At 33.5% G+C, this 20,187-nt stretch overlaps 4 protein-coding genes across 9 annotated transcripts; 2 read left to right on the top strand and 2 right to left on the bottom strand.

The window, feature by feature from the left end:
* The first annotated feature begins 735 nt into the window (after nt 1-735).
* LOC103493173 (uncharacterized) lies at nt 736-4,940 on the top strand. 2 transcript variants are annotated; one of them, XM_008453828.3, is made up of 9 exons: nt 736-830; nt 957-1,079; nt 1,231-1,252; nt 3,328-3,384; nt 3,469-3,550; nt 4,006-4,101; nt 4,180-4,304; nt 4,381-4,399; nt 4,473-4,940. In XM_008453828.3, the coding sequence occupies exons 2-9, from the start codon at nt 977-979 to the stop codon at nt 4,689-4,691; spliced, it is 723 nt and encodes a 240-aa protein (XP_008452050.2). In that variant the 5' UTR covers nt 736-830; nt 957-976; the 3' UTR covers nt 4,692-4,940. The 2 variants fall into 2 exon arrangements, with proteins under 2 accessions (XP_008452050.2, XP_008452049.2); XM_008453827.3 differs by having other exon boundaries at nt 787-830; nt 924-1,079.
* Nucleotides 4,941-5,750: 810 nt separating this feature from the next.
* On the bottom strand, nt 5,751-7,330 carry LOC103493172 (uncharacterized). Its single transcript, XM_008453825.2, has one exon. It carries the CDS (start codon nt 6,757-6,759, stop codon nt 6,091-6,093), a length of 669 nt encoding a protein of 222 aa, XP_008452047.2. The 5' UTR covers nt 6,760-7,330; the 3' UTR covers nt 5,751-6,090.
* Nucleotides 7,331-7,883: 553 nt separating this feature from the next.
* LOC103493171 (uncharacterized) lies at nt 7,884-12,656 on the bottom strand. Of its 3 annotated transcripts, none has more exons than XM_051087159.1 (7): nt 11,901-12,554; nt 11,569-11,731; nt 11,054-11,230; nt 10,860-10,943; nt 10,256-10,337; nt 9,580-10,042; nt 7,884-8,103 (listed from the first exon to the last, which is right to left on the bottom strand). In XM_051087159.1, the coding sequence occupies exons 1-6, from the start codon at nt 12,242-12,244 to the stop codon at nt 9,594-9,596; spliced, it is 1,299 nt and encodes a 432-aa protein (XP_050943116.1). In that variant the 5' UTR covers nt 12,245-12,554; the 3' UTR covers nt 7,884-8,103; nt 9,580-9,593. The 3 variants fall into 3 exon arrangements, with proteins under 3 accessions (XP_050943116.1, XP_050943115.1, XP_008452046.1); XM_051087158.1 differs by lacking the exon at nt 7,884-8,103 and adding an exon at nt 9,123-9,468; XM_008453824.3 differs by lacking the exon at nt 7,884-8,103 and having other exon boundaries at nt 9,123-10,042; nt 11,901-12,656.
* Nucleotides 12,657-15,204: 2,548 nt separating this feature from the next.
* Nucleotides 15,205-19,167, top strand: LOC103493170 (uncharacterized). 3 transcript variants are annotated; one of them, XM_008453822.3, is made up of 9 exons: nt 15,205-15,386; nt 15,982-16,306; nt 16,394-16,560; nt 16,653-16,857; nt 17,419-17,560; nt 17,699-17,838; nt 18,621-18,683; nt 18,793-18,861; nt 18,958-19,167. In XM_008453822.3, exons 3-9 carry the CDS (start codon nt 16,541-16,543, stop codon nt 19,021-19,023), a joined length of 705 nt encoding a protein of 234 aa, XP_008452044.2. In that variant the 5' UTR covers nt 15,205-15,386; nt 15,982-16,306; nt 16,394-16,540; the 3' UTR covers nt 19,024-19,167. The 3 variants fall into 3 exon arrangements, with proteins under 3 accessions (XP_008452044.2, XP_008452045.2, XP_050943112.1); XM_008453823.3 differs by having other exon boundaries at nt 15,205-15,460; XM_051087155.1 differs by having other exon boundaries at nt 15,206-15,386; nt 16,394-16,857.
* The last annotated feature ends 1,020 nt before the right edge of the window (nt 19,168-20,187 follow it).

Genomic DNA, 20,187 nt, shown 5'->3' with positions numbered 1-20,187 from the left:
ATATTCTTTGGAACGTGAGGATTAAAAATGTAAATTTTTCAAAAATCAATTTTAAAAGTTCTTTTTCCTTTGCCACGTGACAAGTTTTTGTTGAACATCTGTTTAGGTGGCACAAAGATAGTTATTGATGTAGCTTAGCCAACATATGTTTTTGTAGCTAGGTTTAGTTTTCAATAACCGAAACTAAATGGTTTATGAAACGAGGTTCGCTTGTATCACTCGATCGTTCAATTTTTGTCTTTTAATTTTCTCTCCACCTTAGCGATAGATCATTCTTCTTCTCTTCTCCTTTTACCTTAATTCTAAAAATGTTTTTGATCTAAAATAATTATAATATCTTATTTCTAAATACATGTTTTGCAGCCAACCCATTGTTTTTATTTGGTTAACCTCTCTAGATTTTATCATTACTTTTTTCAAAATATAATTATAATATCTTAGATTTGATCAAGTCTTAGTACAGTTGTATCATCAATCTCATATTCAATTTCTACTCACAAAGCTTTGACGATTTCATTGTTTCCACCTTTATATTGGCTTCAACATGATGTACATCAACATCATTTCAACACCCATTACAAAAATATTACTCATTCAATGAAATCTTTTCAAAAATGCAATAAAACCACCAAATATTTACACTATGTATAAAATCTAAAAAAAATTAAGTTATTTTAATTATTTAAGTAAAATTTATTAGAATTATTTGAAATATTTGTTTTATTGGTTTCTACTATTTAAAAGAAAAGAAAGCCGAATGGTTTAATTTGAAATTTGGGGTGCGTGGTGGGCCATCTTTCCTCCTTCGGAGTTCTCTTTGTTTTCTTCAAGTAATTCCCTCTGCCCTAAAGCCTTCCTCTTCTTTTCTCTTCTTCTACATCTTTTCTATACCCTTAATTCTCATACTTTGAACAATTTTCAAGCTCTATTTCAGCATTGTTTTGCCTTCTCTCTAGATTCTGGTTGTTGGGCAGCCATGGCTATGCAGCAGCAACATCTTGATAAGATGCAACTCCGCCAGAACTATCGTAATCTCTGGCACACTGACCTAATGCGTACCATTCAGGCTGACACTCCCTGTACCTTCCATCTCTCTCTCTCTCTCTCTCTCTCTCTCTCTCTCTCTCTCTCTCTCTCTCTCTCTCTCTCTCTCTCTCTTGTTTTTGCCTGTTTCTGTTGATCATCGCTGAATTTGTGTACTTTCTGATGTGGGTTCATGTTTGATTGCAGATTGCTGCTTTGCGTTGTGGTGGTGAGTTCCATGGATTTTCTTTTTTTTTTTTATATATTTTTTGTGTTATTTTCTTTGTTCTGCTTGGAATTTACTTTTGGATCTGCTTTCTTTGCCTAGCTCATTTGTCTGTGTTTTTTTTGAACTATTTGCTTTCTATTTTGATCGAGGGTTTTGGCTTGTCCAATGCTTCTTGATATTCTGATTGTTGGATTGTTTCTTGTATTGTCTCTTTCGAGATCTTGATTTCTCTAGTAAGATGTCGACCCGTTGACTAGTCTTCTTTTTGCGTTGACTTGGTGGTGGTGGTTGTGAAATTTTATTTTGTTTTTGATAATTGAGTAATAACTTCAGCTTGTCTTGAGTGAGTTGATGGAATTTCGTAAAATGAAATTATATTGCCATATTTTGTATGCCTCACGACTTACCCGATGATTTGTCTCTGTTTCTAGCTCCTGAGTATGATCTGTACGCAGATGGTTAAATGGGGATTGGATTCAATAGACAAACCAAAAACTACGTCATTAGTTATGCAGTTTAGAAGGGCCAATAGGCAATAGTCTAAATCAACGTCTTTTGAGCAAATTGAATTTAATGATTTCGATCAAAGATTAGTCCTATTAGGAATAGATGAATAAGGAGATACGATGGTTTTTATTCTTGTTTGTAAATATTTTAGGTGTTGATGGTGCTATAGGGTATTATCCATTTTCTTTGTTTTTCTCCCCACATTTCATCTTGATGAGGAGGCTTTCCCAAGGTAGCAATGATCAAGCAGGGTTGCTTTGTGTTGTGCAGTTTGGTTGGTTTGGGGATTTAGTGTTGGATTTTTTGCTGGAAACTTTTAGGTAGTCAGTTGGTCTTCTGAAAATCTTTAAGTGGACCTTATATTAGCAGGAAGCATTATATACCAAATCACCTTCTTGATTAATGATGTTGTTTATTGTTTCCCATGTGGACTTTTTCTTTTCCTCATGGAAGACTAAAAGATCATATAGCTTAGGGAGGAGAGCCTGGTTGGGTCAACCCTAGTTTGAAGTTGCAAAAACTATTTTTTTTTTCTCTGAGAAAGGAATTTTCTTCAGTTTGGAAAATAGCAAAAGGTTTAGTTTCAGCCTTCGGGAGGATACTTGGTTGGGCTATCCCCTTTTGGACTTGCTCTTCCCTTTTGTTACACTATGACCATATCAGATTATAATCTCTATGGGCAAGTCAGGTGTGCTGAATTTCGGAAAATCTTTATTGGAATCCTTTCTGGTGGAGGGGCTGGGGACTGGGAGCTAAAGGAATGGGCTTCTTTTATTTTTAAAACTAGAGTTAGCTTTTTCTGAGCAAGAGGAAGGAAGACTACAGTCGACAGTTTTGAGTGTTTTGTAATGTGCCGGATTTGTGAATTAACCTTGATAATGATATAAATGTTTTAGAAAATTCCTCTAGAGACTTAATTGAAAAGGAAACTTGAGGAAAACAAAAATGTTCCTTCAGATTTGAGGCTACAAAACTCTTGAAAATTTTTCAGGGGCTTTTGGGTCAATGAGTTGAGAAGTATGGAGTTGCGAACTCCACTCCTTATTTGGCCCAAGGAGTTTGTGGGTTCCGTTGCTAAAAACATCAATTTTATGTCTTATTAAGTCTTATATTGTAGGCCCCATGAGTTCAAAAGTCTCTAAACTTCACAACTCATTGGAGTTCACAACTCTACTTCTTGCTCCAAACACCCTCTTATGGAGTGTAAAAGAAAACCCACATATGGCCTTGCCATCTTAAGTCCTTTTATGTGAGACTTTAGGAGTACTTTGGATCATCTTTCATTTTAATTTATTTATTTTAAATGTTAAAGTTAAACATATCTAATACATATACCATTTGCTGAATAAGACAATTCCAGGTTAGTTAATAAAAAGGTTTGTGCCTATTTTTCTTTTCTTTTACATTATGTAATCCCTCATTTCATTATTTGTATCAGTGAGAAATTAATGAACTTTCTATTTTCTTCCTTGACTTATCATCAATAGATTGTTGTAGCTAATTTTTAAAAACCAAAAACTGGTTTCATGTAGTCACTTAATTATTATTATTATTATTATTTTTTGTAGTGGGCCTTGTGTATCCTATTTGCTTCGTAAAAGAGCTCTATACAATGACATGTCAAGGTAATTTATTTTGTCTTTTGACTTCCTAAGGGATTGAAATTGTTTGGATTTTGTAAGTCATTTTCGTGTTTTGTTTTTGCACAGATATGTGTGCTGTGCAGGCTATATGCCTTGTAGTGGCAGGTGCGGAGAAAGTAAATGCCCTGAATTTTGTCTGTGCACAGAGGTAAAAAAAAATTTCAGTTGTAATAGTTATTTATTAATTCCTTCTTTTGATTCTTTGAATGTTTTTCTGTCATAAATCTTACGATTTTCCAGATATGTTTGCTACCCACAAGAAGTTGAAAACAAAACTGACTACTCCATTTGTATTTGATTTGGTCTTGTGTGTGGGTGTGGCTAAGCTGGTTGTAATTATTGACTCAAACTGTATCCAATAATAAAATTTGGTATGCTCCAGAAGCAGAGAGAATATGATGAGTAATTAAATTTCATTTCTGTACGTCAAGTGCACGTGCGTTCATTGATCTTGGGTTTAGTATTTTTTCTACAGAGATTGCTGAATGCATTTCTTTATGAATAGCATATTTATGTTTTACTCATATGTTACATGTTTTCATATTTATTCCTGCTTTAATCACTGCTGCAGTTAACTTAATGCATGTTCATTTGATCTTCAAGGTTTTCCTCTGCTTTGGGAATTCAGTGGCCTCAACTCGATTTCTGTTGCAAGATGAATTCAACATACAGACAACACAATGTGATAATTGCATTATCGTATGTACTATAAGCTCGCTCTTACTTTCTGTCTATAATTCCCTGTTCCCTTTATTCATGTGTTCTTAAATCATTCAGGGTTTTATGTTCTGTCTACAACAAATAGCTTGCATATTTTCCATCGTTGCTTTGATAGTAGGAAGTGAAGAAATTCAGGAGGCTTCACAGCTGCTCTCTTGCTTGGCTGATATGGTTTATTGCTCGTAAGCTCACCCTTCCAAATCCGCCTATTATTCTCATCCGTTATAATCAAGTTACTAACAACTCTTCTTTCAACAGGGTTTGCGCATGTATGCAGGTAAGGAGTGAAAGGATGCTTCAGGTATCAAAGTTTAAACCATAAATCATTAACTAATTGAGATGATTTGCAGACTCAACACAAAATTGAGATGGATAAGAGAGATGGCATGTTCGGACCACAAGTAATGGCAGTGCCTCCTGCTCAATATATGTCACGGATCGATCAGCCAATTCCTCCCTCAGTCGGATATCCACAACCTGCATACGGACAGCCTGCTTATCCTCGGCCTCAAGGTTATCCAGCTCCGGGCTATCCACAACCAGGTTATCCCCCCACTGGATATAGGTAATATCTGCACTCTTCCGCAGATTCCGCCATCATTCATTGTGTTTTTTTGTCCATGCTTTTTTGATTTTCATCCAAGTTTGTTGCTCTCTCTCTCACTTGTATGTGTCGATTTGTATAATGAATTAATACAGAGTACATGGTGTGAAGTTGGTTAAAGAATGATTTGGATGTGCTAAATTTCTCTACTTTAGAACCTTTTTGTTTAGCTGTTGGTGAAAATGGAAGTATTTCTCATTTTTTATTGTTTTCATGGTTGAGACAGGCATTGCTTGGTTGAAAATAATAGTTTTCTTATACATTAATATTCTGACAATTCAGATCTACCACTGAAGAGCTGTTATTAATATTTTAACCAATGGCTTCAGGTTGGCTATATAATCTTACTCATTATAGGGAATGCTTTTTTTTGGTTTACCATTGTAGCCTAGTAGGTTTCTTTTTCTCTACATGGATTTGTTCACATTTATTTTGATAATATAATATTATTGCCATGCCACCCACTTTTTATCACCCTGCAATTCTGATGTTATTCTTATAGGGAAGATGCAATAATTGTGCAAGCAATAAAGTAATGCATAATTATTGAACCCTGTCAACATGTAATTTTAGCAAATGCATGAATTCCAATTAAATTGTAGAAACAATTATGGCGATTTGAAATGACTCGTTAAATGCTCAATAATGGTAACTTGTATTTCGTATCCTAATACCAATTCGAAATGACCTGTTGAGTGCTTAATGATACTAACTTGTATTTCGTATTAAAATACTGTGTAACTTGGACGTGGTCGTAAATGAGGGTCTATTGTAGGGGTTGGTGTTGTACTATGGAGTACCATAGCTATTATTTAACTTAATGTTCTATTTATGATGTGATGTTTTTCTTAAAAAATAATTAAAGAACATTTTTAATTATAACGAAATAAATCAAAATATAACAAAATTCATCAAATAGAAATTTATCATTAGGATTTGAAACTTTGTTATGTTTTTAAATATTGATACATCAGTCAAACTTATTAAAATAAATAGAATTTTATATAAATACTTAAAGAATAATATAGAACACAAACATGTTACAAGCAATAATTGAATCATATTAGATAATTAACAACACTCACTTAATACACCTAACACCCATTTAATCAAATATCTTGCAAACAAGTTCATGTTAACATAAAAATACATATATCAAAGTCCCTATATGTATATTCTCTATTAAATAATTGATATGCCAAACCCACATGTAATATATTAATACAACTATTTGAAAGTCACTATATCTATCATCTATTAAATAATCACTTAAGGAAAAAACAAAAGAAATAGATATCATGAAAGAAACCCTAAAGGAACTAAAGTGAAATAAACTTATTAAACTTGGAAAAAATTATTTACTGTTAAATCTCCAACAAGCCACCACTTTTGGAAGAAACACTTGGAGTAGCATTGGCAGTGGCCGTCGACAAACTCCATTGATCGGAAAACGCCATTGACGACGAGAAGCTACTGCTCGTGCTTGTGCTTCCACATTTCGCCACAGTTCTTACACTTTCAATCAATTCTTGAGTATGTCCTTCTTCTTCCAAAATCTCCACCAATCTCCTTGGACTAATCACCAATTTCACTTTCCAAACCCCACCATTCTTCTCACTACACCGTGAAAACACCTCCGTTTGTGATCTCCTCAAAACCCCCTGATAATCAAACGACATTCTATACGGCGCCATAGCCGCCATCGCCGCCGCCGCTTCCGGTACACTATTCGACCGCACGTGCCCTTCACGCGCCCTTATAATCCCCATCTCCTCCCCATCTCCTCCTCCTCTGTTTCTTCCCCTGTTTCTCGGAAGCAAGTAGTATGATTTCCCGGGAAGCAGCTCCTCATTATGAGGAAGTGGGTTCCAAAAAAGATCGTGACTTTTGAATATTCCGTAACCGGGAAACTCATCGGCGATACAACCAACCGTAATCGGAGAACCCAACTCCATAATCCCACCATTAGATGTAATCACTTTGATTTTGCCCTGAATCTCCCCTGCCCCTCCGGCGAATAAACAGTTACCCATTGTAATAATAAAAACAGAGCCTTTTTTTTTTCTTCTCTTCAAGTGGGTATGGTGTCGGTGGGGGAAGAATGGTTATTTGCTTTTTGAAAATGAATGGCAGTGGAGGTAGATTTAGGGTTGGAAACAAAAAGAAAGAAGGTGAAAAGAAAAAGGAAGGAAGAATATATATAAGAAGGTGGGGATAATGGGGATAGGAGAGGAGACCAAAGTAGAGAAGTGAGTAATGGTGTCTGTCTGCTCTCAAAAATAAAAATTATGATTTTAGTGGTGATGGCTGGATTTGTCTAAATGCTGTTTCTTCTTCTTCTTATTCTTCTTCTTCTTCTTCGTTCTTCATGTTCATACGCGTTTACTCATTACTTATTTATTTCCATTATCCAACTGTTTCTCAATCTATATTTTTCTCTCCCCCTCCCTACCTTCCTTAGCTTATTTGTTTCTTTTCCCTTTTTCTTTCTTAACCAAATTGTATTTACAAAATATATTCTATTTTTAATATAGATGAACTAAAGTATTTACAAAATATACCAAAATTTCATATATAGATTTTTATCATCTATCAATGACAGATGAAGTCTACTGCATCATAGGTTAAATTTTGTTATACTTGTAAATAATTTTGTTTATTTTGCTATATTTAAAAACAATCCTAAAAAATTATAATTCAACACTTTTCGGAGTTACTTTGAGTTTTATTATATTGTAATATTTTTTTTTTGTTTTAATTGTCTAATCTTAAAAGCTATACTCTCACTTAATTTCATTTTTAGTCATTAAAAATTCATTTTTATCGAAATAGGTTGAATAAGAACAACAATTTTCATATAAAACACTAGAACTATATTTCATAATCTATAGAGAAAATAGCTATAGGGAGTAGTTTCATTAAAATGCAATTGATTCTCATACATTTTAGGATAACATGTTGCAACAAAAAGTTGTTTGTAGTTGAGCTTATAAGTGCGAATGTACTTTAGGTACAATATGTTGATTCCTTGTGTGGCTTATATGCTTTTATGCTCTTTTAAGTGATTGAACTACCCTCCAAGAATAGGGAACCAAGAACGTTAGTAATTCTTTAGTACACGTTTTGTTCGTTTGATCCCAAAATCGATGGATTAAACTTAAAAATAATTAAGCCTTGATATAAATAATTATATTTACAAGAATTGATCCATTAAAGCAAAAGGAATGAGTGAAAGATTTTAGAAGATTCTTTAGTGCAAACTTGTCTTCCTAGAAAAGGAACTCAATGGACCCGCCCATGTAAACAAAAACAAAAATTGTTGCAATTAAAGCAAATTGACCAACTTTAGTGACTTTGGTTGTGCTTCAAAGTTGCTCCTATTCTATTTTTCAACTCCATCAAAGAAAAAAAGTTAGTAAATAACAAACCACATTTTTCCAACAACAAATCAGTTTTGATTGGAAAATAAAATTTTCTTACTAGCCCACTTTCGATTATTTTACTCAACTATCTTACCTGTTTATAATCATGGTATTGAATTTTCGCCAATATGTTAGATTTCACGATTTGGTTTCATATTGACATGAAATACGAATCAATGTTTTCATTAAATTGTAAACAAAAATCAACGAAACAACCAAATATCTCCATAAAATTGAATCGATATTTCAAATTTAAATAATTTCTCTAAATTTTTTTTGTTATTTCGTTTATTTGTAAAACTGGGGTTTCGATATTTATGTTAACAACATTTAAAACCTTGTTCACGACCATTACTATTGATCCATGCTTACTTTGACAATGATGATATATTATTATTTCAACGGTTATAAATATCACTACAATAAAAAATTGCAAAAGTTTAATTAAACCTCTTTGAAATTTAAGAATTCATTAGGATAGCCTTCTTACCAACTCTCACTCACAAAAGGAAGAACTTCCTCACTATTTTGCTTTTGCCAAATTACACCCCCTACCTAAACTTTTAAAAATGTTTATAAAAGACTTCTTATTTTCCTATTTTGTTCGTGAAACACTCAAAAAGTCCAACATCAGCTTCCCAAATGATTCAAGACTAAAATTAAAATTTAAGGTGTTTAATAAAAAATATTCTTTATTTTTAAAATAATCACACCTCTTTACAATTTTTTTTTAGAAAAATCACTTTAATCATAATTCACAAAAATAAAAAAATAAAAAATTGCGAACTCACCCCAAACTTGTGATCAAAATTGCTTTTAAATAAAAGTAACCAAGTTCATAATTAAACTACTTTTGTAAAATAAACAAGTATGGCGAACTCATCCTTCTTACAATTTATAAGCTATAATGTTTTTCTTTTAAAGGCCATTTTTATTTAAATTATGTATTTCAAAAGCCATTTCGCACGATGTGCTTAACACTCTAATATTTTTTCACATTTATACGATTATCTTCTTTGAAGAAGTCGAATAGTATGAAGTGTAAGAGTTGTGAGTGAACTCATAGGATCTACACGGTAAGAAGTACAGTGATGTTTTAGTGGGACTCACCAACTCCTACCTAACTATTTTGCCCAAAACACTGATATCCACATTTATGCCATTATCTTCTTCTCTCAGGGATTGAGAGAGAGGAATGATGCACAAAGTTAAGAGCCTACACATTCTGGTTCCTGCTTAAACACATTTCATTTCTACGCCCCCGATAAAGTCGAGTTTTGTTCCCGTCCACCTATGTGGTATTGACATTCTATTCTCTTTCTATCCGGGAAAAACACGAATGAAAAATATAAACAAAAAACTAATGCAAATAAGCAGAAGTTATTATGTATAGGCATTGTGACCAGGGAAAAAATAAAAACTTGAGCCTACCTGCATCAATCAGTTCACAATCTCCTCCCAATCTTGGCGAACTGTCTGCCGATCCCAAATATGACTGCCTTCGTTAATAGTCCACGGTCAATAGTGCAAGCTAGAGCAATCGCCCCACCAACCACAAGCAGTTTGGGAATGTTTTTCCCAACTGGTTTTTCCGATGACTTTGAACTACTTTGATCCTCCGATGAATCATTATGTGAGCTGTTTTCTAGAGATCTCAAGTAGTCTACATTAACCTTAGTGTTGATCTGAGCCATGAAGGCGCAGTGTGGTATGGCAGAATTTAATGCTCTCTCTTTTTGGTATGCTCGTAGGCCGGGATCAATCTTTTTGACAGTTCCCCACATTCCCTGCCGAACTCCAAGCTTAGCGATTTCCCATGGAATGCCCATATCTTCATAGTGAAACAGTATAACCTCGCATGCTGTTAGCTGTCCATCCCCTTTTTTTGATTCAACTGCTCAGATATCCAATCAGAGAGGGGAAAAGGAACCCATTCTTAAGTCACATCTAGAAATGAAGAACTACTTTTCAAGTAGAAAAGAGAAATGGAATAGAATAGGGAAAAGATTTTCTTCAGCTTTGAAAACGACTACTTTGTAACACCACAATAGAACATCATGGGGTAATGTAACACTATAAGTGAAATAATAATGAAGAATATAGTTACCTGCACGAATGCACCAGCTCGAATAGTACAAATCAACCCGTCTTGGTTTGTTGCGTCTTGGTACAGAGGAACACGGTACACTCTAAACAAAGATAAAAATATCACTGATTTATTGCCAGAGAATTAATTAGGAAAACATCTGGGAGAGCAACAGACATTAGAGTACTTCTACAAAGAAAATCCAGAGACCTGGTCATGAGGATTAGCATGTATTCAATAGAAATCATACCAAGTTAAAAGGAACAGTGACTAACTAAAATTTCTGAGCATCACATTAACCCATAAACTAATGAACTCGGATCGAATGAAACCTGATTGTAATATCAACACATACACACCCTTTTTGGATAAACACAAAGATTGTAATTCCATTCATCACAGAGATAATGATTCTATTCTAAAACTCTTCATACTACTTAGGGTGGGGGTGCACGGAAGGGTTAATTTAATAACCAAACATAGCACGACCAAGACAATACGAGGTTAATCACAAAAAGATGGTAAAATTCAAAGAGGACATAAATAGAAGAATAATGAGGAAAAACAACCATGGGAATAAGCACAAGGTATCATGCCAGGGGGGAGGGATGATTACTAGTTATACCTTAGTGACACAGTAATAAGATCGTCCTGCTTCCCAAATTCGTCGCCCAATTACATACTCTCTGTCACTACAGAAGAAAGGAAACTGAAGCAGCAAAGAAAAGGAAAAGCCCCGTAAAACAGTGTCACCACCAAAATAAAAAGGGGAATAAAGAATTCGTAGCACAAATAGTAAAAAGAAAACAGCTGCCTCACCTTGCGCACCCAATGAACTACCATAGTTCCTGTTGTTGGGCACTCTGCCAAAGTTGTAGCAGATATAAGCATGTCGTCCCATTTTGACCGAAAATCATCATCCCAAAAGAAATCCCTCACAATCTCCGGAGTTGCATTTTCATATACTGTTCTACTTCTATATTGTGGAGGTCCAGTCTAGTTAAGGTCACACACCAGAGTGAAATAGTATAGTAAGTTACAAAGTGTACAGGGCGCAAATGGGACAAAAAATAGGAATTTGACAAAATCAAGGCTGATAAAACAATGTAATACAGCCGGACTGCAGCTACCATTTGGAACAAAATGAACTCAATATGGAAACCATTTTACAAGAATATCTACCTCAATCATTCATAAATAAACATTAATTGATTGAGTGAAATATATTTACTTTAATTCAATTAGTAAACTAAGAGATGCATATGAATTATGAACAATTTTTTACTTCATAACTTATGTATCTCTTAAATACAATCATAGCAAAGGAAGGCTACCTCAGGATCTCTTCTCCATGCCTGATAACTCATATTTGAAGTAGAACGATCCATCATTTTAATCCACGCAGGTCCTCCATCTTTTTCTTCAACTAGTTTACATAAATACTCCAAATCATCTTCATTCACAACTCTCAAATTTTCTCCTTCAAGTTCTGTCGAACTGGTGCACAACAGAATCAGATGTTAGAAACGATTATTAACAACATAACCAAATTCTCAACTTCAACCCACCCAATCCAAATAACTAAACTTAACCAGCTACAATTAACTCTTTTTTCAAGAAATGGATAATAATCAAAACCCACTGTCTTATTGCTTAACTAAACAACCTGGAGTCAGAATCAGAACTTGACGGCATGGAAGAAGTTTCCTTCTCATCTTTTCCATCAAAGGAGCTAAGTATACTGCTGGGCATCTGAAAGTTCAGGGAATTGAAGCTCGGAAATGAACCCAACAACGAAAAAGAAGTCGACGACGACTTGGAATCATCCGAAACTGAAGAATCCATCATTTCTCTTCCCAAATTAGCCCATTTCGGTTTCCAAGTCCACCCCACCAAAACTCCAACAATAACCGCAATCCAAAGAGGAGCAATTAAGATCATAAGCTCGCCAAACACATCAACAATTCTGGGTCTCCCCAAAATCTCCGCCAAAATCGAAAGCAAGGCCATAAGAATCGATCAAAAAAGAAAAAGAAAAAGAAAAACCCTCAAATTTAATCAAACAGATAGGCGTCAAAGCACATAGATTCAAGGGTTTCAAGAGAGAAGAGAAAAACAGGAAAAAAAAAAAAAAGTGGGTTTTACACCAAATCGATTCCAATGATTGCAAGAAGGTGCAAAGAAGTATAAAATAATGGAAGAATTTGAAGATGAACAATTAGATTTAGATATAGTTTGTGAGAGTAAAAAGAAGAGATGAAGAAAAAGACAAGAACTTGAGAATTGGGTATGGATAAGGATTCGGAGATAGCGGTAGAAGGATACCCTTAAGATTGCCGTAGGCCCAAACAATTTTCATTCATTTGTTTTTCTTTTCATTTTCTTTCCAATTTCATATGGTTGATAATATTTAGATATGTTATGTGTTAAATAACATTACATTTGAGGCTATTCTCTCCTCCCTTCTAGTATCCACCAAAACCTGTTGGAAAATGACAATGTGCCCCTATCAATAAGATGGTTCTACATTTCATGAATTAAATATCATCAAATATCTCTTCTCTCGTTGGTAGGTAGTGATTCAAAGAAAATTGTTATATTTGATTAAAAGAAAATTAACTCTCTTTCAAGTTCTCTTCTTTTTTCTAATCTTTATGTTCTCTTCATAGTTCATTAAAGTTGACGAATGACTAAAGGTATGTGTTTGACGAGATGATGATCATGAAACCACGTTTATAGACAATGTTCGAGCATAATAAGTTGATATTGGATTTGTCAAAATGAACTTAACTCAATGGTAATGAGTATGTTATTATTTTTTCAAGGTTAAAGGTTCAATCTCTCACTCTCTACAATTGTTGTACTAAAGAAAAGTTGGCATCGAAATCATACCTCCTTTTGCACTAACATGTTCGAGACGACGGTTTTGAAACAACTCGTTCCAAATCTTTGGCATTATCATTGTAATGGATGAATCTAAGAGTATTGGAAGTAAGATTTAAACAATGTTTATGTATTTTTCAATACTAAATTAACAAGTTCAAGTTTTCATATGATCATTCTCTTCTTCTTAATTGATAAGTTGAGGTTACCATTCACACCCCATTTTGTTTCAAGCTTTTAGCATTAACATCTTTGTTTGAACAAATTTGAGACTAATGAAACTAAAGTTTACATGATTTATTTGCTTAATTGAAATAAGAGAATTATGACCTTAATCTTAAAATGAATTTTCTAGTCCATTGACTCGTGGTGAATACAATTCAAAAACCATTAATAAATTAACCTATCGTGTTAAATACAATCTTAAAATTTTTATCATCATTGAGTCTGACATCATATATGGTCCCAAGAATAATTATTTTAGGGTTTTGCAATATGCATATATTAATATACGACTGTTTTTAGTAATTCCATGTCGAAAAAGTTCCATATAATTTGCTTTTGATTTCATTCCAAAACGATCTCATATTATTTATTATCGGAGATAATTGACCTTAAAAAAACAACATACAACATGACTTCAAAGCATGGACAAGGAAAGACAAGAGAAATTTAAAACCATGTCAAGTGCTACTATTCTCATGAAAAGGGCAGAAGTGCACAAATAGGAATTTCAAATTACATGCAAATGCATAAATGCATCTTTTTGGTCAAACTTTTGTGTTTATTATATTTCTAACAATGAACTCCCAACACTTTGTGTGTTTTTTATAACATACATTTTAATCATTCTTTTTTTTCTTTTTTTTTTTTGATAAATTACTTTAAAAAATAAAGGACGAACAGAATAAAAATAATAAAACAAAACTACCCATTCAAACTCCACTAGTCCACACAATTTATTCAACAAAAAGACTAACATATTGTTGCAAAATAATATTAGTTATGATTTTGAAATATGGTATTCAAATGATATTGAATTTGAGTTTACTCAAGTCTTTGTAAAGATTAATTCCATGATTGGTTATAACTTATTATTGGCAAAGCATAGTTATCTAACGAACTTTACCTTCAAATTAAATTCCTATGTAGAAACATTATATGCAAATGACGCCAACCATATTTGCTCACGCTTTCTAGTAAACAATGATTTGAATAGCCTCTTTATTTGTTTATTTGGATGGAGGAGGTCCCAAAATAGGCTAACCAACTTTTTGAAATGAACTACGACATACTCTCTTCTAAATTTCAAATTGTGTTGTTTCTCCTTTCCCTTTTATCTAGTTTGATTAAAAATACAACTTTTTGTCACAAAAAAATAAAACAGTACCGCACATTTAGGGATGGTAGGTCCATCGAGTTTTCACAAAACTATGGAAACTAAATAAAGAAAAATTTAAAAGAAAAAGAGAACTACAAATATCCTTCCGCCAGTTGTAATATTCGAGTATCACCTCTCATTGTGTATCCTTTCCACTAACTATGTAAAAAAAGATAAAATTTGTCACACGTTAAATTATGATTGGATAATTTGATGAGATGTACAAAAATAGAAAAATGATCACTATGCAACTAACTATAATTACCTTTAAAGTAAGAATCTATGTGAATGCATTCAAAATCATTATCAATATTTTAAATCTAAGTCTTATATGTTGTCTAGAACGTTTACGAAATATGAGGATAATAATGCAACTCAAAACTAGAAGAAAGGAAATTTTAAAAGAAATAAGAAAATTAGTGAATTTTTAGTGTAATGAAACTTTAGAATTGCATAAACTATGATTAAAATTAAAGTTAAGCATATGAAAAAATTGAAACTATAGAGAAGAATATGAAGAATATTCTGTAGGTTAATCATCGGCTAAAGCTGGAGGTCCAATCCCGGCTTAAACCAAGCCGTGACCGGCTATAGCAAGTGAAGCCGGTTTTTCAAAAAGCGTGGCCGTACGGCACATGGCAGGCTGGCAGGTCGCTTCCTTGGCAGTTAGCAAGCATTTAGTGTGTGCATTTCTCCTACCTTCCGCTCTCTCACTTCTCACTCTTTTCCATTTTGCTCATTTCAATGCTCTTCCCCTGTTTACTTTTTCCCATTAATCACTCTTTTCTCTTCATTTCTTCTGAATTCCTACCTCTTTCTTCCCTTCTCAATCATCTCTGTTTCTCCTTTTCCTCTTCTTCCAGCCCCTCCATTCCTCTTTCTTTCAAGGTAATCACAAATCACTCTGCATTCATTGCTTTACTGTAATCTCCCTTCTCTGCTTTTTAGTGGGGTTTCTCATGGTTAGTGATCTTCACTCACCCACTAATTGTGATTTTGTTACTTTCTTTTCTTGGGTTTTATCTTTTATCATCATTTGTTCTATGTATACCCAATTTGGATGGGTTTTTTTTTTCAAATGGGTACTTCTTCTATACCTTATTTGATCCAATTGCAATGTTGGGTTTTCTTTTTGGGTTTCATAAGATATTTTTTCTGCTGTAGAGTTTGTCTTTAGATTACTTTCTTGACTTCTTGTTTTTGGAAGATGTTGAGAAAATGCGGGTGGGAGTGTAAGTAATGATTTTTGAGCTTTTATTGTTTAATTTTGGAATTGGGGATTGGAGATTTTGTTCGAATTTGTGCCGAGGTTGAATGGTTTTCTTTTTCTTTTACGTTTTTAGGTAATGAATTGAACTCTGGCTTCTGTTTTCTCTCCTCTAAGTTTAGGAATTCATAATTAAACGACCTTCTAACCCTTTCCATTCTGAGCTTTTTCTTTTTGAGATATTTTATTAATTCTTTTTTTATTTCATTCGTGAAGGGAATGTAAGCTGTTGGAAGTTGGCACGCATATTTGCAATTCCATAGAAAATTCGCCTGTTTGGCTTTTGGGTTGTTGGGAACACGTATGACCGGTCTATTTGCTTCAAATTGATTTTTGGCTTTTGGGGATCAACGCAATGCCGATATGATGCCATTGTGTCACTTCTACTCAAGAGCCTATTCATGATCACCAATCTTATCCTGTCTTGGTGTGATTCATTTATTATCAGTACAATGTGCCCGTGATGTATAGACATATTTACTTCGCTTCTTCAAAGATGATGACATTTATTATTTCCTGATCTTGTTTGTGTAGAACACAGGTACTATAGACTATAATCCCTCTTCTAAAACAATTGAAAGCACTTTTCCCCATTTCCTGATACTGTTCAGCTTTTGTCTTTTACTAGATACAAATACTGCATGACATTTACTGGAGTTCGACATTTGTGAAGTTAGATTCCACTGAGGCAAGCAAAATTCATAATGTCTTACTGATCAGCAAAAGCGGGTTGTTGGTTATTATAGCTCAAGTTGAGCTTGAATTCTTGCACTATATGGACCACAGGACTTCAGAGTATTTGGCTGCAATGTTGAAGTCTTTTGTGCTAGTTCCTTGTTTTGGTTAGCTTCGATTTAATTTTTAACTTTTGTCATCGCTACCTGAAGGAAAGAAAGAAAAATGGTGGAGCCAGAATTTTGTGCTTCCAATATACAATCTCCTTTCCGTGAGGAGAGTGGGGATGAAGAGCTTTCAGTTCTTCCCAGGCACACTAAAGTTATTGTCACTGGAAATAATAGAACAAAGTCTGTTTTATTGGGATTGCAAGGCGTCGTTAAGAAGGCTGTTGGCCTTGGAGGCTGGCATTGGCTGGTATTTCTCATTTTCATTGTCTTTTCCCTTTGTTGAGTGTTATTTACACAGTGCACTATGAATTTTTCTGTCTCCATTTGTTTGCTTACTTGTTGTGAAAGCTACTCAAAGTCATAACAATGGATCAACTATGACTTTAGCAATGCTATTTTCTTTCTTTTTTAGCTTATAGTTTTTAAGCTAGAAGCCTGTGACCGGAAGGAATTCATGGATAGGGTTGGCTTAATTTGATAATTATTTTGTTTTTAGGCTTCTGCTTTTTGAAGATTATACATGCTTGTGTAAGACCTTACAATTTTGAAACCTTAGCAGACTTTTTAAAACAAGAACTAAAATTTTCAGATATTTTGTAAATCAGTGGTTACTTTCCTTCGAGTGGCATTTTGGTAGTGTTCATGATGACTATCTGTGGACTGGGGCTATTTCATTTTATCTGTGTGAATTTTGATTAAAGGCTTAGGTGATGGTTAACCGTTTGCTTGAAATTTCTTAGCACTATGCTAAATGTCAGATTTTGTTTACAAAGGAGTTTTGTTTTGCTAAGCTCAAATTTTCATTTAGGTTTTGAAAAATGGGGTGGAAGTGAAGCTACAAAGGAATGCATTGAGTGTGCTGGAACATCCCACAGGAAACGAAAATGATGAACCTGATTTGGACAACTCAAGTTGTAGCTCCGACATCGGAGAGAAGGACAATGATTTCTGTAAGTCACATCTCTCTTGAAATTTTCAAAAGGATGGGAATGGGCCTCCATGTTCCAAAATCCTTCCATTTCCTTTCTAAAGTAGATTTTGTTTTACATTGTGGAGAAAAACTTAATAATGTCACCATTCATGGGCAGCTAGCAGCGTTGTTTTCCACAAACTTAGCAAACCAAAAGTGAGGCAGATTAAGCAATGGGCTCCATCTTCATCAGCAAAGTCAACTGGTCTGGGCAGCTATGGAGAAATTCAATCTATTCACATGCCAAAGTCAGGGACGGTGAGAGACTTTGAAACCTTTGACTTATGTGTGTGTGCGCACGCACACTTTCTCTTCTTCTTCTTCTTCTTCTTCTTCTTCCTTTTTGTATCATGAGTGTCCCCGGCCAAGATTTGGCTGTGGAAGGTTAGGATTTTAACATCTTATGTAGCATCATGACGTGTTTGAAGGTGATTTTAGCTAAAATCACTTTTGTAATTCTCCAAATCACTCGTAAAAATAGTTTTAAATTTAAAAAAAATATAGAACTGATTATTAAATTAACTTTGACCGATTAAAATTGTATTTTGAAATGATTTTGAGTATGACAAAAGTAACTTTAACAATTTTAAAATCATCCAAACATGCATTTAGATTTAGGAATATCCCAAGCCACTGTTCCCTTCCAACTGTCGCATTAGAAACTCTATAGTCACGGACAAAAAGTTACAAGTTTAAATTTTCACGCCAAATCCTTCAACCCAACAAAAGAGAACCTTAAATTCTTCAACTTGTTTGTATTGTTTTTATAATTTTAGTCGAATTAAAAGGGGGGTTAACTGCTTCATGTCTTCCTTCTTCCATCTACACTGCCCATATCACCAACCTCTTTTTGTTTTTTTAGTTCAACAAGTGTGGTGGGACATTCGAACTTCTGACCAATTCATCGAGAGCATATGCTTTAAGCCTTTAACTATATACTTAGATTGACTTGAATGGATTGTGATTTTGGGCACATAATGTAGATTTTCTTGAATTTTGGGTGACTAACCAGTGACAAAATTATTTGTTTGAGCATACAGCGGGTCAAACTGGGGAAACTAGGAACAGAGTCTTTGTGGAGATATATCAAGCACTTCAATCTAGTGGGTCTCACTTCAATTCTTTCAACTTTATGCTTCTCTTTTTTCTGCATACTTAGCTATATTGACTCAATACAATGGTTTTTTTTCCTTTCAAATTTGTAACTTCCAGGTGAATAGCATTTCAAATACTTCAAGAGACCAAATCCTTCACGTTGTACAACGACATTTTGCATTACAGGTTTTTTTCCTCTCTCTCTCTCTCTCTTTGTTGTTTTCATCAGAAGTAATGAACTACAATAAATGTATTTGTTTGTGTTTGTTTTGTATGATACAGACGAGTTTGAACGAGGCATCAGTGATGACTGAATTCATTCGAGCTGTTAAGAAACGAAGAGAGTGAGGGGGGAGTGACTAATGATATTGAAAATTGATTAACGTAAATGTATGTTTGTATAGCGATTAATGATTATGCATGTTAACTATATAGTCTACCAACTATGTAAAACTTCTAACATTGAGTTGATAACATCCTAGATTCATACTATATTTTTAGCTACTCTTCCAAGCATGAGCACGGATAGATTTAGTATAGGTTCAAGAGACTCGAGCTTCCCTTAACTTTATGTTCTTTTTATATATATATATATATATATGTATAAAGAAAACTAATATAGTATTAATTTTAGTTAGCTAAGTGGTAAATGTATGCTCCTCCTTTTCTTGAGTCTCATATTTGAATAACCTATCTCATGTTTTTAATTTTTAATTGTTCTTTTCTTCAACAATCATGTGACATTTTTTTCATTACCTTTTGGTGTACTACCAAAATGCTAAAATTGAATTAAACACTTTATTTATAGGAGAAATTTGATTATAAGTCTAAGAAAGCTAACAAGTTCTTATAACTAACTTTCTTAATTAACCGCTCTAACTTTTTTTCTTTTACGAAAATTCCATCGGTACACTTTTTCCGTTGTTATTTAAGAGGTTGGCTATAGAATTGGAATGCAATTAGTTATTATATTATATAAATTTCTTTCATTGTAGGTTTGATTTTAATGTGTATAAAATTCCACTTTTTTTCCATTTCCAAAAATATATGATAAATAAAATGCAAATGTTCTGTTAGAACCAAATATAGTGAAATTAACAAAATATATGACTCTTCTACTGGATATTGAAAGATGTTCATTAGCATATATATCATATGTCATTCACTCTTGGCTTGAAATATATACATGTTCTAATAGAATTGGGTTCATGTTAACTTTTAAATTTTTTAAAATAAATTATAATAAATAAAAGTAATAATAAATTAAGCTAGGTCACTATAAATATCTATATATTTAACGGTCTAGTTAAACATTAAAATAAGATTTGACGAGATCAAATAAGGACAAAAAAAATGAGACAAACTTAATTTTAAGGGCCAAAAGTGTTGCCTTAGGTACAACTTAATTCATACGTTCAGAAAAGAACATAGTACAATTTTTTTTCTAAGATTTTAGGGTTTGTTTACTCATTTTTATATACTTGATATATAAAAAATAGGTCATTTAAAAAA

Source organism: Cucumis melo, chromosome 7, assembly GCF_025177605.1.
Source record: "Cucumis melo cultivar AY chromosome 7, USDA_Cmelo_AY_1.0, whole genome shotgun sequence".
NCBI classification, from domain to species: Eukaryota; Viridiplantae; Streptophyta; class Magnoliopsida; order Cucurbitales; family Cucurbitaceae; genus Cucumis; species Cucumis melo.
This window is presented reverse-complemented; position numbering and strand designations above follow the sequence as displayed.

Excerpts from the sequence above, each read along its gene's own strand:
- LOC103493173 (XM_008453828.3), top strand. The coding sequence starts at position 977 with ATGGCTATGCAGCAGCAACATCTTGATAAGATGCAACTCCGCCAGAAC. Across the intron at positions 3,385-3,468 it reads CTATACAATGACATGTCAAG|ATATGTGTGCTGTGCAGGCT; the intron begins GTAATTTATTTT and ends GTTTTTGCACAG. Across the intron at positions 3,551-4,005 it reads AATTTTGTCTGTGCACAGAG|GTTTTCCTCTGCTTTGGGAA; the intron begins GTAAAAAAAAAT and ends TTGATCTTCAAG.
- LOC103493172 (XM_008453825.2), bottom strand. The coding sequence starts at position 6,759 with ATGGGTAACTGTTTATTCGCCGGAGGGGCAGGGGAGATTCAGGGCAAA.
- LOC103493171 (XM_008453824.3), bottom strand. The coding sequence starts at position 12,244 with ATGGCCTTGCTTTCGATTTTGGCGGAGATTTTGGGGAGACCCAGAATT. Across the intron at positions 11,732-11,900 it reads AGTTCTGATTCTGACTCCAG|TTCGACAGAACTTGAAGGAG; the intron begins GTTGTTTAGTTA and ends GTTGTGCACCAG. Across the intron at positions 10,338-10,859 it reads CTTATTACTGTGTCACTAAG|AGTGTACCGTGTTCCTCTGT; the intron begins GTATAACTAGTA and ends ATCTTTGTTTAG.
- LOC103493170 (XM_008453822.3), top strand. The coding sequence starts at position 16,541 with ATGGACCACAGGACTTCAGA. Across the intron at positions 17,839-18,620 it reads ACATGCCAAAGTCAGGGACG|CGGGTCAAACTGGGGAAACT; the intron begins GTGAGAGACTTT and ends TTGAGCATACAG. Across the intron at positions 18,684-18,792 it reads ATATCAAGCACTTCAATCTA|GTGAATAGCATTTCAAATAC; the intron begins GTGGGTCTCACT and ends TGTAACTTCCAG.